The 14,132-nt window shown below is 34.5% G+C and overlaps 2 protein-coding genes across 2 annotated transcripts; one reads left to right on the top strand and one right to left on the bottom strand.

Annotated features, from left to right (window-relative positions):
- The first annotated feature begins 4,972 nt into the window (after positions 1 to 4,972).
- LOC133038811 (pentatricopeptide repeat-containing protein At1g08070, chloroplastic) lies at positions 4,973 to 7,337 on the top strand. The gene has a single exon (XM_061117153.1). The coding sequence runs from the start codon at positions 4,973 to 4,975 to the stop codon at positions 7,187 to 7,189; it is 2,217 nt and encodes a 738-aa protein (XP_060973136.1). The 3' UTR covers positions 7,190 to 7,337.
- LOC133038812 (early nodulin-93-like) lies at positions 7,251 to 8,868 on the bottom strand. Its single transcript, XM_061117154.1, has 4 exons — positions 8,603 to 8,868; positions 7,982 to 8,043; positions 7,704 to 7,779; positions 7,251 to 7,618 (listed from the first exon to the last, which is right to left on the bottom strand). Exons 1-4 carry the CDS (start codon positions 8,667 to 8,669, stop codon positions 7,524 to 7,526), a joined length of 300 nt encoding a protein of 99 aa, XP_060973137.1. The 5' UTR covers positions 8,670 to 8,868; the 3' UTR covers positions 7,251 to 7,523.
- Between the last annotated feature and the right edge of the window lie 5,264 nt (positions 8,869 to 14,132).

The following is a 14,132-nucleotide window of genomic DNA, read 5'->3' on the forward strand; positions in this document are numbered from 1 at the left end:
TTCACTTTGTCAAACAAAATAAGAGAGCTCTTCTAATTTTTGAAATTCATTGCTTCTTCTTCTCTTAAATTCGTGCCCTATAGTGAATGAGTATTTGCCCATACAATTTATATCAATACTCAAGATAGTGTGAAAGATTGTGTAGTGTTCTTGTCACCTGAAGGAGAAACCAGGTTCAAATTTTGATCATACTCTACGACAGAAAGGATCAAGGGTTAGAGATCTGAACGGAAAGAGTCATTATATTCTGCTGCCACCAATGCAAGGTTTTCTATAAATTTATGTGTTTATTTCATTGTTTTAGGAAATTCATATTTAGGATGTTAGATTATATTCTTATAATCAAACATACATATTAGTAAATCTAGATCCTAGTAAAATATTGTTGGAATATATTTTACCAGGATCTAGATTTACTAACAAGTATATTTTTAACATCCTAAACATGAACTTCTAAAACGATATGAAATAAACACATATAAAGTTTCAGAAACCTTACAGTGGGTGCAGCAGAATTATAATGGCTCCTTCCGCTCAGATTTCTAACCCTTGTATCCTTTCTGTAGCAGAGTATCACCAAGATTTGAGCCCGATTCTCATTCTCTTGAATTTGGATTCTTCGCAGCCTTACACATTATGATTGAGTACCACTTGATGTGTGTGGGCACTTACCTTAATCACTCTAGGGTTTCGGTTTTGAAGAAAGAAAGAGAGAGAGAGAGAGGATTTCGAAAATTGGTAGAGAGAAGATGGCTCAAAATTTTACTGAAGGGAAGTGTTGCATCATCTTTTCCTTTGAGGCCATCACTACCTATTTATAGGAAACCACCTAGGGTTAGGTTAGATTTATTTGGCATTAAAATAATGAAAAATAAAATTGTAAATTGCTCCTCAAGTGGCCGGCCATGGATATTGAGTCTCACTTTGTAATTTTGCCATTTTTCCAACTATTCATCTTATTTTCTTAAAAATATCATTTTTCCAATTTAACAACTTAAATGCCAAATCTAATTATTTAATAATTAAAATTAATTATTAAATAAAATTTCCATTTAATATATTTATCAATTAGACTTAATAAAGTCTCTTAATTAACAAATAAACCCTAGAATCTCCTTTCCTCACAATTAAGCCCTAGCTTAGTGAAATTTCATAAACTAGACATAGTCTAATTTTAGAATTATAATTGATTAATTAAAATCAATTAACTGAGTCTTACAAGCAGTATTGTCTCAACTAGTATGGGGACCATGGGCGTATATATCCGAGCTTCCAATAAGCAGATCTAGAATTTACCAAGTAAATCCACTAACTTATTAATTCCTCATTGCATCCACCATAGAACTTGAAATTGTACTCTCAGTTATATAGAACGCTCTATATGTTCCACGATATAGATATGCTATTAATTATCCATTGTTATAATCCCAATAATCAATGATCCTCTATAGATGATTTATATTGCATAGGGATTAATTTAACGTTACACCCTTCAATGTATTTTATCCTTAAAACACTTAGCCACCTATAAATGATATTTAAGTGAACTAACATAATCACGGAAATGAGTACTCAACCATTTATCTCTGTTTAGCCAAGCTCGAAGGAAATCATCGTTTCACTTCTATGTCCAGATAGAAGCTATAGATTCCATATCTATGATTAGTGCTCCCACTCAATTGTACTACCATGTTCCCAAAATGTACGTATCACCCTGACCAAAAAGTAAGCTTAACTAACAAATCAAAGAACATGAATAATACTCTTGAGATCGAACCTAACCATGTCAGGATTAAGATCATTTGATCTAGGATCAACTAGGTGATATTGAATTGAATAGATATTACGTTAAATTTATCATATCTAATTCAAGTTCAATATCAGTCCCCTCCAATGCATACTCCATGCATCCAACCCAAGCTTTACTTTAACCAATGCCCTGGAAAGAACATAGCACTTATCCAAGGTGCAAGTAAACTATGTTATAGATTATCATATTAGTTAAACTCTGTCTACTGATAAATTTAGGAATACATTTAATCACATAATCTTGATTACTTTCCACTGTGCTGACGATACAATAAACAAGAATATCAATGTGATAAGGATTTGGATGAATTTATAAATCAAATAAACATATAAATGATAACATGAACCAAATGACACACTAAATAAGTGATAAAAAAATACTTCTGTCTCTTTATTGATAATTGAATGATAAAGATTACATTGAAATAGAGTTTTATTTAGGGCACAGGCCCAGCTAGAGAACTCTCTACTTAAAACTATCAAGGTTGCTTCTTTAGCAAGGATCATCTAGGCAGAACCTTAGGTGATTGCCCGTACAGATCCCAACTATCCAAAAATATTGAATATTCTGAGTAGGGTAATTCAGCATAAGAAGATTTTTAGAGATACATTCCATAAATGTTTCAGCATACATCTCAATCAAATCCGTGATTTTGTAGGATTGACTTGCATCGACAAGAAATAACAGGAAACCTTCATAGTTTCCTTTTTTAGTTTAATCTGTTTTTGGGAAACCAAATTATTGTATTTTTTCCCTATAAATAGTGGAGCCATTCCATTAGACACAGACCCAAAATTATATTGTTTTAGATAGCTCTTATACTATCAAACAATTGTAAGCTTTTTTTTGAGAATTATTAAGAAACGCACTTGGTCAGCTCCTTGTGATCTTATTAATTCTTTGAAATAATACAAGATAAATGAGAGTAGGCTATTTCCATGATCACGTGGTCGACCTTTATAAATCATGTATTCTTATTTGCTTAATTATATTATTTATTATCCATTATCTCCTTGCATTGATTGACTCGGTGTTGTTGGCTAATTTAAAAATACTTAAAAACTTAATAAATTAATAATTAAAAAGTCAAGAACTAATTTTTTTTTACTTATAACTATGGTAAAATAACTCTATTAATATTTTGTAGAGTTATCATTAATTTTTGGAGCTCAAATCGTGTTCGTTGGATTGTTTTTAAGCTTTTTGTAGTATAAATTTGCACTTCACTTGGGGAAGAATTTTTGACTTGATATATTTAGAAATGCATTATTAGTATGCGATATGTTTAGAAAGAACTTGAAAATAGCTTTCAAACATAACTCGATTAACACCAATCAAATAAATATTGAGTGTGTTACGACTGTTTTACTAAAGGTTGTTTAGTAACAGGTACCCAAGTTGACATCCATCGCCCAAGTTGACATCCAGTCCCGAGGTTGACATTTCGACGTCAACCTGGATGATGTATGAATGAGAAAATATGTCAAACTTGTATTTTTTTTTATGCCTAAGTGATATTATAACATCACTTAGTCAATTTCTTAGTTTTTGTGAAGTTGTTCACTAACTCTTCGAGATGTTGCTTTTTGTGAAACGGGCAAACTCAAAACTTCACGATTTGCGACTGGTTTGCCAATATTTCGCTTTGCCGAAAAGGTGAAATATCAAAGTGTGAATTTGACTTGTCACAAGTCGTAGCTCTCGTTTACTACAAAAAATAGTTAGATGCTCGAGGAAAAACTAGAATTAGATAAGCAGAACCCAGTGCACCAGGTCACATGTCAACCAGGGCGATGAGTGCTCTTTGATGAGCTTCTTGGAACTCGTTTTGGTACTTCTATGGCATTCGAGATTGCGAATGAGATCTCCTACCCTATTTTAGACCAAGATAAGAAGAATGTCTGGAGCAAAATTTATGTTTGAGGAGCGAAATCATACGAACCAGGTTGAATGTCAACCTGGGCATAGAGCCCAGCACCAATGTCAACCTGGGCATTGGGTCCCTGTTTTGGCCCCCAAATGGTCTCGTTTGCTCCCTGACAACACTTATATCTTTCTAATTGATGAAAACGGAGAAAATTCCTAGGAGACTTCCTAAGAAAAATGCTTGGAACTAGCCCAGGTTGACAAAGTGTCAACCTCAGCACTGAGTCCATGTTCTAGCTCCCAGATGGCTCTGTTTCTTTCCCAAAAGCACCCATATCTTAATTGGTGATGAAAACAGAGAATATGCTTAAGACTTCGTCAAAATCGTCATTGGAAATGGCCAAGGTTGACAATGTGTCAACCTGGGCGCAAGTGACCAGGCTTAGTGTCAACCTTGGCATTGGGTCACCTGTTTGGCCTCCAAGTTGATCCTTTTCTTTCCTGAAAGCACCCTTTCCTCATTTTGGATGAAGGCGAAAGGAATGCCCGAGAAACATCTTTAGATTTTTTTTTGGAAGAACCCTAGGTTGACTTTTAGTCAACCTTGGCACTGGGTGCACAACCAGGTTGGCTTGGGCATCAGCTGCCTAGGTGTCTCAAATGGGAAGTGTTCCGATTATGACTTGGGTGCCTCTAGCATGTTGTGACAGGTCTTATTCATGTTCAAGTGCAAGGTTTTAGCAATCTTCACTAAGACAGGCTTTAAAACTGAAACTCTAGCCCAAGATGTCAACCTAGGTACTGGGTGAAACCCTAGGAGCTCGGGTTAGCTTCTAGGATGCCAATTCGACATTTTTCAATTCTCAGGCTTCAGATTTGGAGTCTTCTTGACTAGTTGGTTCAGACTACTAAAAGATGGTGATTTAGAAACAACTTGACAAAATCCAAATATAGAGTTGACTGTTATGACGCGGGGCATTTAACTCCATCAATATTTTCCTTCTCACCAACTTATCAAATATTGATGTTTATGTAATCAAGGTGAGTTTCCAAGTAAATAACTACAGGCAAACTCTCTTATTAATTAATTAATGATACTTTACACATTCTTTTTCTTCTTGAAATTTTTTCTCATTTAATTTCAGTTTTAATTTGGACGTTTTTCTTTTAAAAATAATAATAATAATAATAATAATAATAATAATAATAATAATAATAAAATCTGTATCTATATGAAGAGTTTTTATCGCTGTGGACTGGCTATAGTACAAATTTGGCACCACGAACTTCAAGATCATGGCGTTCATTTCATCATCATCTTCCTTCCCCATTTCACCTGCCACCTTCCATGCCCAACCTTACTCTGATCCTCCATACAAGCTTCTGCAAAAGCATTCATCTCTGACCCTCCTCTCTCGATGCAACAACATCCACACTCTCAAACAAGTTCACGCCCACATCATCAAGACTGGTCTCCACAATACCCATTTCGCCCTGAGCAAGCTCATTGAGTTTTGCGCAGTTTCTCCCTCTGGAGATCTCTCTTATGCTATCTCTATACTCGAAACTATTCAAGACCCCAACCAGTTCATGTGGAACACCATCATTCGTGGCCTTTCATTGAGCTCTGACCCTGCTCTGGCAATCGTTTTCTACAATCGAATGATTCTTTCTGGAATTGAGCCGAATTCTTATACTTTCCCGATTCTTTTGAAGACTTGTGCGAAAATGGCGGTTACCCATGTAGGGAAACAACTCCACGGACAAATTTTGAAGCTTGGGCTTGGTTCTGATGTTTTTGTGAACTCTTCTCTTATCAATATGTATGCTCAATGTAGTGAGTTAGATAATGCACGTTTAGTGTTTGATAAAAGTGTCGTTCGAAATGAGGTTTCATTTACGGCCTTAATAACTGGTTATGCTTCAAGAGGTCGCATGGCGGAGGCTCGATGCCTTTTTGACAAAATACCCATTAGAGATGCGGTGTCTTGGAATGCTATGATTTCGGGTTATGGTCATAGTGGCCGGTTTGGAGAAGCCTTGTTATTTTTTAAGGAGATGCTGAAAGCAAATGTGAAGCCAAATGAGAGTACTATTGTCACTGTGCTTTCTTCTTGTGCTCAGTCAGGGTCTCTTGAATTAGGGAATTGGGTTCGGTCTTGGGTTGAGGACCATGACCTTGGTTCAAATCTTCGGGTTGTTAATGCACTAATTGATATGTACTCAAAGTGTGGGAATCTAGATAAGGCTAGAGATTTATTCAATGGTCTAAATCAAAAGAATGTTGTATCATGGAATGCCATGATAGGTGGATATACTCAGATGAGCAACTATAAAGAAGCACTGTCTCTCTTTCGTGTCATGCTTAGATCAGATATAGAGCCTAACGATGTCACATTATTATGCGTTCTTCCTGCATGTGCACACTTGGGTGCACTTGACCTTGGTAAATGGATTCATTCTTATATAGACAAAAACTTCTTGACTTATACAAATAAATCCCTTTGTACAAGCCTCATTGACATGTATGCCAAATGTGGAAATATTAAGGCAGCACAACAAGTCTTTGATGGTATGGAAGTTAGAAGCCTGGCTTCTTGGAATGCAATGATATCTGGGTTAGCAATACACGGTCATGCAAGTATGGCGTTTGAGCTTTTTTCGAAAATGGTGGACTTGGGATTCATGCCGGATGATATAACATTTGTTGGTGTTTTATCTGCTTGCAACCATGCTGGTCTTGTAGACCTTGGACGTCACTATTTCAGTTCAATGATTCAAGATTACAACATTTCACCTAAACTGCAACACTATGGAATTATGATAGATCTTCTTGGCCAAGCCAAGTTGTTTGATGAAGCTGAGTCTCTGATAAAAAATATGGAGATGAAGCCGGATGGTGCTATTTGGGGTTCTCTACTTGGAGCTTGCAAAGTCCATAATCGCGTAGAATTGGGCGAATATGTTGCCCAACACCTCTTTGAATTAGAACCTGAAAATCCTGGCGCTTATGTGCTGTTATCGAACATATATGCAGCAGCTGGTAGGTGGGATGATGTAGCAAAGATAAGGACTAGACTACATGATAAAGGGTTGAAGAAAGTTCCAGGTTGTACCTCAATTGAGGTGGACAATGTTGTTCATGAGTTCCTTGTAGGGGACAAAGTACATCCTTTAAGCAAAGATATTTATAAAATGTTGAATGAAGTAGATAGGCTTTTGGACATGTCTGGCTTTAAGCCAGATACATCTGAGGTTCTCTCTGATATGGATGATGATTTGAAAGAAGGAGCTTTGAGCCATCACAGTGAAAAGTTGGCCATCGCTTTTGGTTTAATTAGTACAAAACCAGGGACAACTATTAGAATTGTTAAGAATCTTCGTGTATGTGGAAATTGTCATTCTGCTACAAAGCTAATATCCAAGATCTTCAAGAGGGAAATTATAGCCAGAGATCGAAATCGTTTCCACCACTTTAAAGATGGTTCTTGCTCATGTAACGACTATTGGTGAAACCGAAAACTTTGAAAAGGGTAATATTTGGATATGTAAGCACACACACACTAATACGAATGTATATAATGTTCTAAAGCTGTTTCTTCATAGAAATATAAATTGAAAACATAAATATATAAATGTATGCATCTTCATTGCTGGTACATATTGAGCTGAGGTTCAACTAAGGTAGAGTGGTAGAGCATACAAATCTCTCTTGGTCTAAGAAAAGCACCCTATCTTTTTATTTATTTATCGAGATGGGATTACATAATTAAAATGTTTCCTTAGATCACTGATTTTCGCTCAAGTACAATTGGATATTAAAATCCGTTGTGACAGTATTTTGAGTCTATGCTTCTATGTTTGAGGCTTGCTTGAAGGAGTTCTTTCTTGCTGTAGCCAGGACAGTCTTGTCAGCAACTATGAAATATGCCGCCCCAGCCGCTGCCATCAGATTAAAATCTCTTTAATAAACCAAATACTTGACATACAAAAAGAAATACTTATTTAGTATGATGAAGATGGTAACCTGTGGAGATAATGAGGGCCTGAGCAGTGGGGTTGAGATGGGCTTTTGCCCAAGGCAGCATCCTCGCACTAGCAAGCTGCAAGTTAAGAAGCATATTGTAAGTCAATCTTATAGTAAAATTCCCTTTTAAATTGCTACCCCCCCAAAAAAAAAGTTCCTTTAAATAATATTTGGTGCCATCTGAGAATTCGTCTTCTTTTTCAATTTTTATTTTGTTATATATATTTAAATTTGTATGCATGAGCTAGTATAGATTTTCAAAAGATGTAGGGACTTACAGTTGGAATGGCAGTAACAATACTAGCAACAATAGCTGCCTTAGCTCCTGCTTTCACACCTTCTGTTATTGTGTTAAAAAGAAAAAAGAAATTAGAGGGGATGGTAAAAGGTAAAACATCATAACATGTTATCACAATGATTCTTCAATATTGCTCTGAGTCATTGTTCATTGAAGAAAATAATTATTTTCATTCATAATAACCTTGTAATGATTTTTTATGACGACTTCCAAGTTCTCATCACACATATCTAAAACAAAAACCATTTTTAGTATGGGCCTTCACTATAACGTACTTTTCTCAACTTTTTATCCCAAAATACAAAAATCTTTATAATTTCACTTGGTGGTTGGGGCCATCAACCACCAAATCTTAATGAAATAATTGTAACACATGGTATCTATCTCATAGATTTTGGATTTAACCGATGCAAGAAATATCTTTAGGTAACCATGATGATACTTGATATCATGAAGAGCCACATGATACTAATACAACTTTTAGCCCAAACTCAAAACCATAATTGAAAAGAAAAAAGAGAAAGTACCAAAAACATAGAATGTGTGTTTTTGTATAATTTTTTTTTTTTTTTAAAAAAAAAAAAGCAACAAAATAACATACCATGAGAACAATGTTTAGCCATGGCCAACCTTTGGTCAAGAGCAGACTGAGCGACATTGTTTGCCATTTTAGAAGTACAATTATGAGGGGAAGAGATTGTTGCAAATGAAGTAAACTGAAAATAGCTCTAAATGGCTAATATATATTGGTTTGTTAAGCTTTGAATGAATTGAAGTTGTGAGATTTGGACAAATATTTATAAGCATTTTTGAGTGAGAAATAGTTGGTGGGGGGTAGGACTTAGGAGTTGATGGTTTTTCTTTTAATTCTAAGGTCTATAGGTACCTGTTTTCATCAAAGCAGGTGATATGGTCGGTTTACTGTTGGAGTGTTCAGGTTTCGTTCCCTAAATGTCCCTGACCTTTGCATGTGAGATGTGAAGTTTTATGAAGGGTCTCATGGTAATTTAATTTTACAGATGTTGGTATTTGGTCACATTATCCACTTATGTTTCTTTACTGACACAAAAGAATCTTTAAACTAACAGAGTTACTTTACTAAAATGTGAGTTAATATTACACTAATAAGTACCTTTTTTGAAAAACTCTTCTCTTTGTTATGGAGATTAGCAAAATCCACCGGTTTAGGAGAAAGATGCCCAAATACCATGGGTAGCCCTTTAAGTTTTTTTTTTTTTTTTTTTTATAATGAGATAGCCCTATTTAAGTTGAAGCCCCATTTAGTTGCATTAACCTGAACTGTGTGATTCATGAGATGAGGCACGTGTCCCGATTTGAAGGAAGCAGATCTGTCTTTATTCGAATAGTACAGTAACTTCTTAGGTTCATGGTTTTGAGTGGCAAGACAGTGGCTGGTATTGGACCCTCTTATCAATTTCATCGTTTTCTTCTGGGTTTGGCCAGTTTTACTTTTGTATCTTTCTTCTTCAGAATTGATAATGATAATGATAAGGGCGTTCAATTCAACGCTCCCTAACATCTTGTATCTTTAGATATTGAGCACCGTATATCTCAATCTAAATTAGAGTACAATAATCTGTGTACAACAAGGAAAGTGTATTGCACAAAAAAAAAAAAAAAGAAATAGAGTAAACAAGAAGAAAAGAAAAAAAGAGAGCAAAAGTTAACTGTTCTGTTAGGATCTATATTTATATACATAAATTATATAAGGATTAAGCAAAAGACTGCTACAACAATCTAACAGTAATTACTTAACTAATATCTGACAAAACCGATAGCTAACATCAAATCCTATTGAACTATACTAACATCTCCCTCAAACGAAAATATGTAGCAGCCATTTGAAGTTTAGACTTTAGGAACTTGAATCGATTAGTTGAGAGGGACTTGATGAGAATGCCAGCTGTTTGATTCGGAGAAGGAACATACTGAACAGATAGTTGTTTTGCAATGATTTGATCTCTCACAAAATGCAGATCAATCCTATATGTTTGGACTTGGCATGAAAGACTGGATTTGCTGCAAAAGTTATAGCACTGTGGTTACCAACCCAGTTAACAGGGAAGTAGGCAAGTGGAGCTTGTAATTCAGTAAGCAGAGATGTAATCCATCTTAGTTCAGCTGCAGCATTGGCTAATGCCCTGAATTCACTTTTAGTGCTGGATTGAGCCACTGCACTTTGCTTTTTAGTAGACCAAGATATGATATTTCCCAAAAAAAAAGACAATATAGCTACTAGAGCGTCTGTCATCTACACAACTTGCCCAGTCAGCATCAGAGTAGCATTCAATGGTCATTGCAGCAGCATGTCTTAATAGTATGCCATCTACATAACTCAAGGGGAAATTGTGCTTTTTCATGATTTGTTTTGAAAGACAATGCATGTTATTTGCCATATTGACATGCCTCACAAAAATGAAACTCAATGTTTTTAAAATTTCTAATATTCATTTGATTCAAAACAAGACTTAAAACATGATTGGATGGGTGGCCAAGTTTCCTATGTCACTTATCTTTGATTGAACTAACACCAGACACACTCTCAGTCACAAGCTAAGTTACATTTTGATTTAACACAGAAGACAAAGCAGAAAAATAGGTTGCTTTAGACTTTAGAGCAGGGTAGGCTAAGGAATTCTTTTTGTGAGATGGCTTGACCCAGGTGGAGCTTCCCTTGAAGCACTTTCTTCTTTGTTTGATTGTCCTTCACACAACAATTATCAGATGAGAATTCAACATTAACATCATTATCAACAATTAATTTTGAAATGCTAACCAGATTCTTAGTTATGTTGGGAACATGTAGCATTTCTTTGAAAATAAGTGTTGGAATTTTATGTCCTAAATAAAACTCATTTCAATTTAATCTGATTTGTTATCAATAGAAGATTAGAAGTCATTTATGTTTACATGTAGTTTTCATGTTTATGGTTTGATGTGTACAAAATCTGTTAAGTCCAGAGCATATAATTATTCACAATTACAGCGATGTCAACACAGTGGAAGGTAATTGTGATTATATGCTTCAAAAGATAATGTCCCATGATTCATTAGTGCACTGGATTTACACTGATGTGATAGTCAGCGATAAAGTATACTTACACCTTGGATAAGTGTTATGTTCTTTCTAAAACATTGGCAAAGTATGCTAGTTTCGGATGTATGGAGTATACATTGGACTGGGACCGATATTGATCTTGGTAAAGATATTATAATCTTACCGTTGTATCTTTCTAAGTCAATATCACTGGTTGATCTTAGATCAAAAGATCTTAATCCTGACATGGTTAGGTTCGATCTCAAGAGTGTTATTTGTGTTCTTTTATTTGTTAGTTAAGCCTACCTTTTGGTCCGGGTAATATGTACATTTTGGAAACATGATAGTATAATTGAGTGGGAGCGCTAAACATAGATATGGAATCTATAGCTTCTATCAGGACATAGAAGTGAAACGATGATTTCCTTCGAGCTTGGCTTAATAGAGATAAATGGAGGAGCTCTTATTTCAGTAATTATATTAGTTTACTAAAATAACATTTATAGGAAGTGTTTTAAGGATAAAATACATTGAGGGGTGAAACGGTAAATTTGTCCTCACTCGATGTAAATCATCTATAGAGGATCTTTGATGATTGGGATTAGAACGATGGTTAAATATTTATAGCGTATCTATATCATGGAACATATAGAGCGTTATATATAACTGAGAGTGCAATTCCAAGTTCTATAGTGGTTCAATGAGGAATTAATAAGTTAGGAAATTTACTTGGTAAATTCTAGATCTGCTTATTGGAAGCTCAGTTATATAGGCTCATGGTCCCCATACTAGTTGAGATAATACTGCTTGTAAGACTCAACTAATTGATTTTAATTAATCAATTATACTAAAATTAGACTATGTCTAGTTTATGAATTTTCACTAAGCTAGGGCTTAATTGTGAAGAAAAGAGATTCTAGAGTTTATTTGTTAATAAAGAGACTTTGTTAAGTCTAATTAATAAATATATTAAATGGCAATTTTATTTGATAATTAATTTTAATTATTAAATAAATAGTTTTGGCATCTAAGTGGTTAAATTAGAAAATATGGCATTTTTGAGAAAAATAAGATAAATAGTTGAAAAATGGCAAAATTTCAAGTAGTGGGCACACATCCTATGGCCGGCCATGAGGTCTATTTTACCATTTATTTTATCAATTTTTTAATGCCAAATAATTCATACCTAAACCTAGATGGATTCCTATAAATAGATAGTGATGGTCTCAAATTGAAAGATGATACATTCAAGCCTTTCAGTCAAAATTTTGAGCCTTCTATCTCTCTCTCATTCGAATCCTTCTCTCTCTCTCTCTCTCTCTCTCTCTCTCTCTCTCTCTCTCTCTCTCTCTCTCTCTCTCTCTCTCTCTCTCTCTCTCTCTCTCTCTCTCTCTTCAATTTTTGAACCCTATAGTGATAGAGTACATGCCCACACATAACAAGTTGGTACTCATAGTGTGTAAGACTGTGAAGAATCCAATTCAAATGAAGGAGAATCGGGCTCAGATCTTAGTGATACTCTGCTACATAAAGAATACAAGGGTTAGAGATCTGAGCGGAAAGAGTCATTTAATTTTGCTGCAACCAATGTAAAGTTTCTTAAACTTTATGTGTTTAAATTACATTATTTTAGAAATTCATATTTAGGATGTTAAATAGCATACTGTTGGGTTTTGTGCCCTAAATAAAACCCTTTGCAATCTGATTAGTTATCAATATAAGAAATTTGAAGTGATTTATGTTTGCATGAATTTTACATGCTAATGGTTTAATATGTTTGTTACATTTATACACAAAATAAGTTAAATCCATATTCACAATTACAGTATCGTCAACACAGTGGAATGTGATTGTGATCATATGAATCAAAAGACTAAGTCCCTGTTTCATCAGTGTTTTGGATTTGCACTAATGTGATAATCAGCAATGATGTGTACTTACACTTGGAGTAAGTGTTATGTTCTTTCCAGGCCATTAGTAAAGTATACTAGTTTCGAATGTATGGAGTATACATTGGACTGGACCGATATTGCAACTTAATTAGTTAAGATATTATAAACTTACTGTTATATCTTTCCAAGTCAATATCAGTAGTTGATCTTAAGATTAAAAGAATCTAAATCCTGATATGCTTAGGCTCAACTCAGGAGTGTTATTCATGTTCTTTGATTTATTAGTTAAGCCTACTTTTGGGTCAGGGTGATACTTATATTTTGAGAACATGATAGTATGATTGAGTGGGAGTGCTGAACATAAATATGAAATCTATAGCTTCTACTGGTGTATAGAAGTTAAGTGATGATTCCCTTCGAGCTTAGCTAAATAGAAGTCAATGGATGAGCTCTTGTTTAAGTGACTAATTCTTAGATCACTAAACATCATTTACAGGTAGCTAAGTGTTTTAAGGGCAAAATACATTGAGGGGTGAGAACGGTAAAATTATCCCATCTCGATGTAAATCATCTATATAGAGGATCTTTGATCACAGTAAGATTATAACAATGGTTAAATGAGATAGCATATCTATATCGTGGAACATATAATATGCTCTATATAAGTCTGAGAGTGCAATTCTAAGTTCTAAGAATGGATTCAACGAAGCATTAATAAGTAGGAATCTACTTAGTAGATTCGGTTCACTTATTGGAAGCTCAGCATATAGATCCATGGTCCCCATTCTAGTTGAGAATATACTGCTTGTAAGACTCAATAATTGATTTGTGATTAATCAATTATAGTTCTAAAATTAGACTATGTCTAATTTGTGAATTTTCACTAAGCAGGGGCGAAATTGTAAAGAAAAGAGATTCTAGGTTTATTTATTTATTAATAGACTTTATATGTCTAATTAATAATTAAATTAAATGATAATATTATTTAATAATCTATTTTAGTTATTAAATAATTAGTTTTGGCATTTAAATGGTTAGAATTGGAAAATTGGCATTTTTGAGAAAATAGAAATAAAATTTGTGAAAGCTGCAAAAACCAAGTGGGGCCCATTACACACCATGGCCGGCCACTTATAGTGGTTTTTCAAATTGATATTTTCATTATTTTAATGCCAAATAAT

Source organism: Cannabis sativa, chromosome 6 (assembly GCF_029168945.1).
Source record: "Cannabis sativa cultivar Pink pepper isolate KNU-18-1 chromosome 6, ASM2916894v1, whole genome shotgun sequence".
NCBI lineage: Eukaryota > Viridiplantae > Streptophyta > Magnoliopsida > Rosales > Cannabaceae > Cannabis > Cannabis sativa.

Bases quoted from the DNA above. Each gene is read 5' to 3' on its own strand.
- LOC133038811 (XM_061117153.1), top strand. From the start codon at position 4,973: ATGGCGTTCATTTCATCATCATCTTCCTTCCCCATTTCACCTGCCACC.
- LOC133038812 (XM_061117154.1), bottom strand. From the start codon at position 8,669: ATGGCAAACAATGTCGCTCAGTCTGCTCTTGACCAAAGGTTGGCCATG. The intron at 8,044-8,602 runs GTATGTTATTTT...ACACAATAACAG, and splicing joins GGCTAAACATTGTTCTCATG to AAGGTGTGAAAGCAGGAGCT. The intron at 7,780-7,981 runs GTAAGTCCCTAC...CTTAACTTGCAG, and splicing joins TTGTTACTGCCATTCCAACT to CTTGCTAGTGCGAGGATGCT.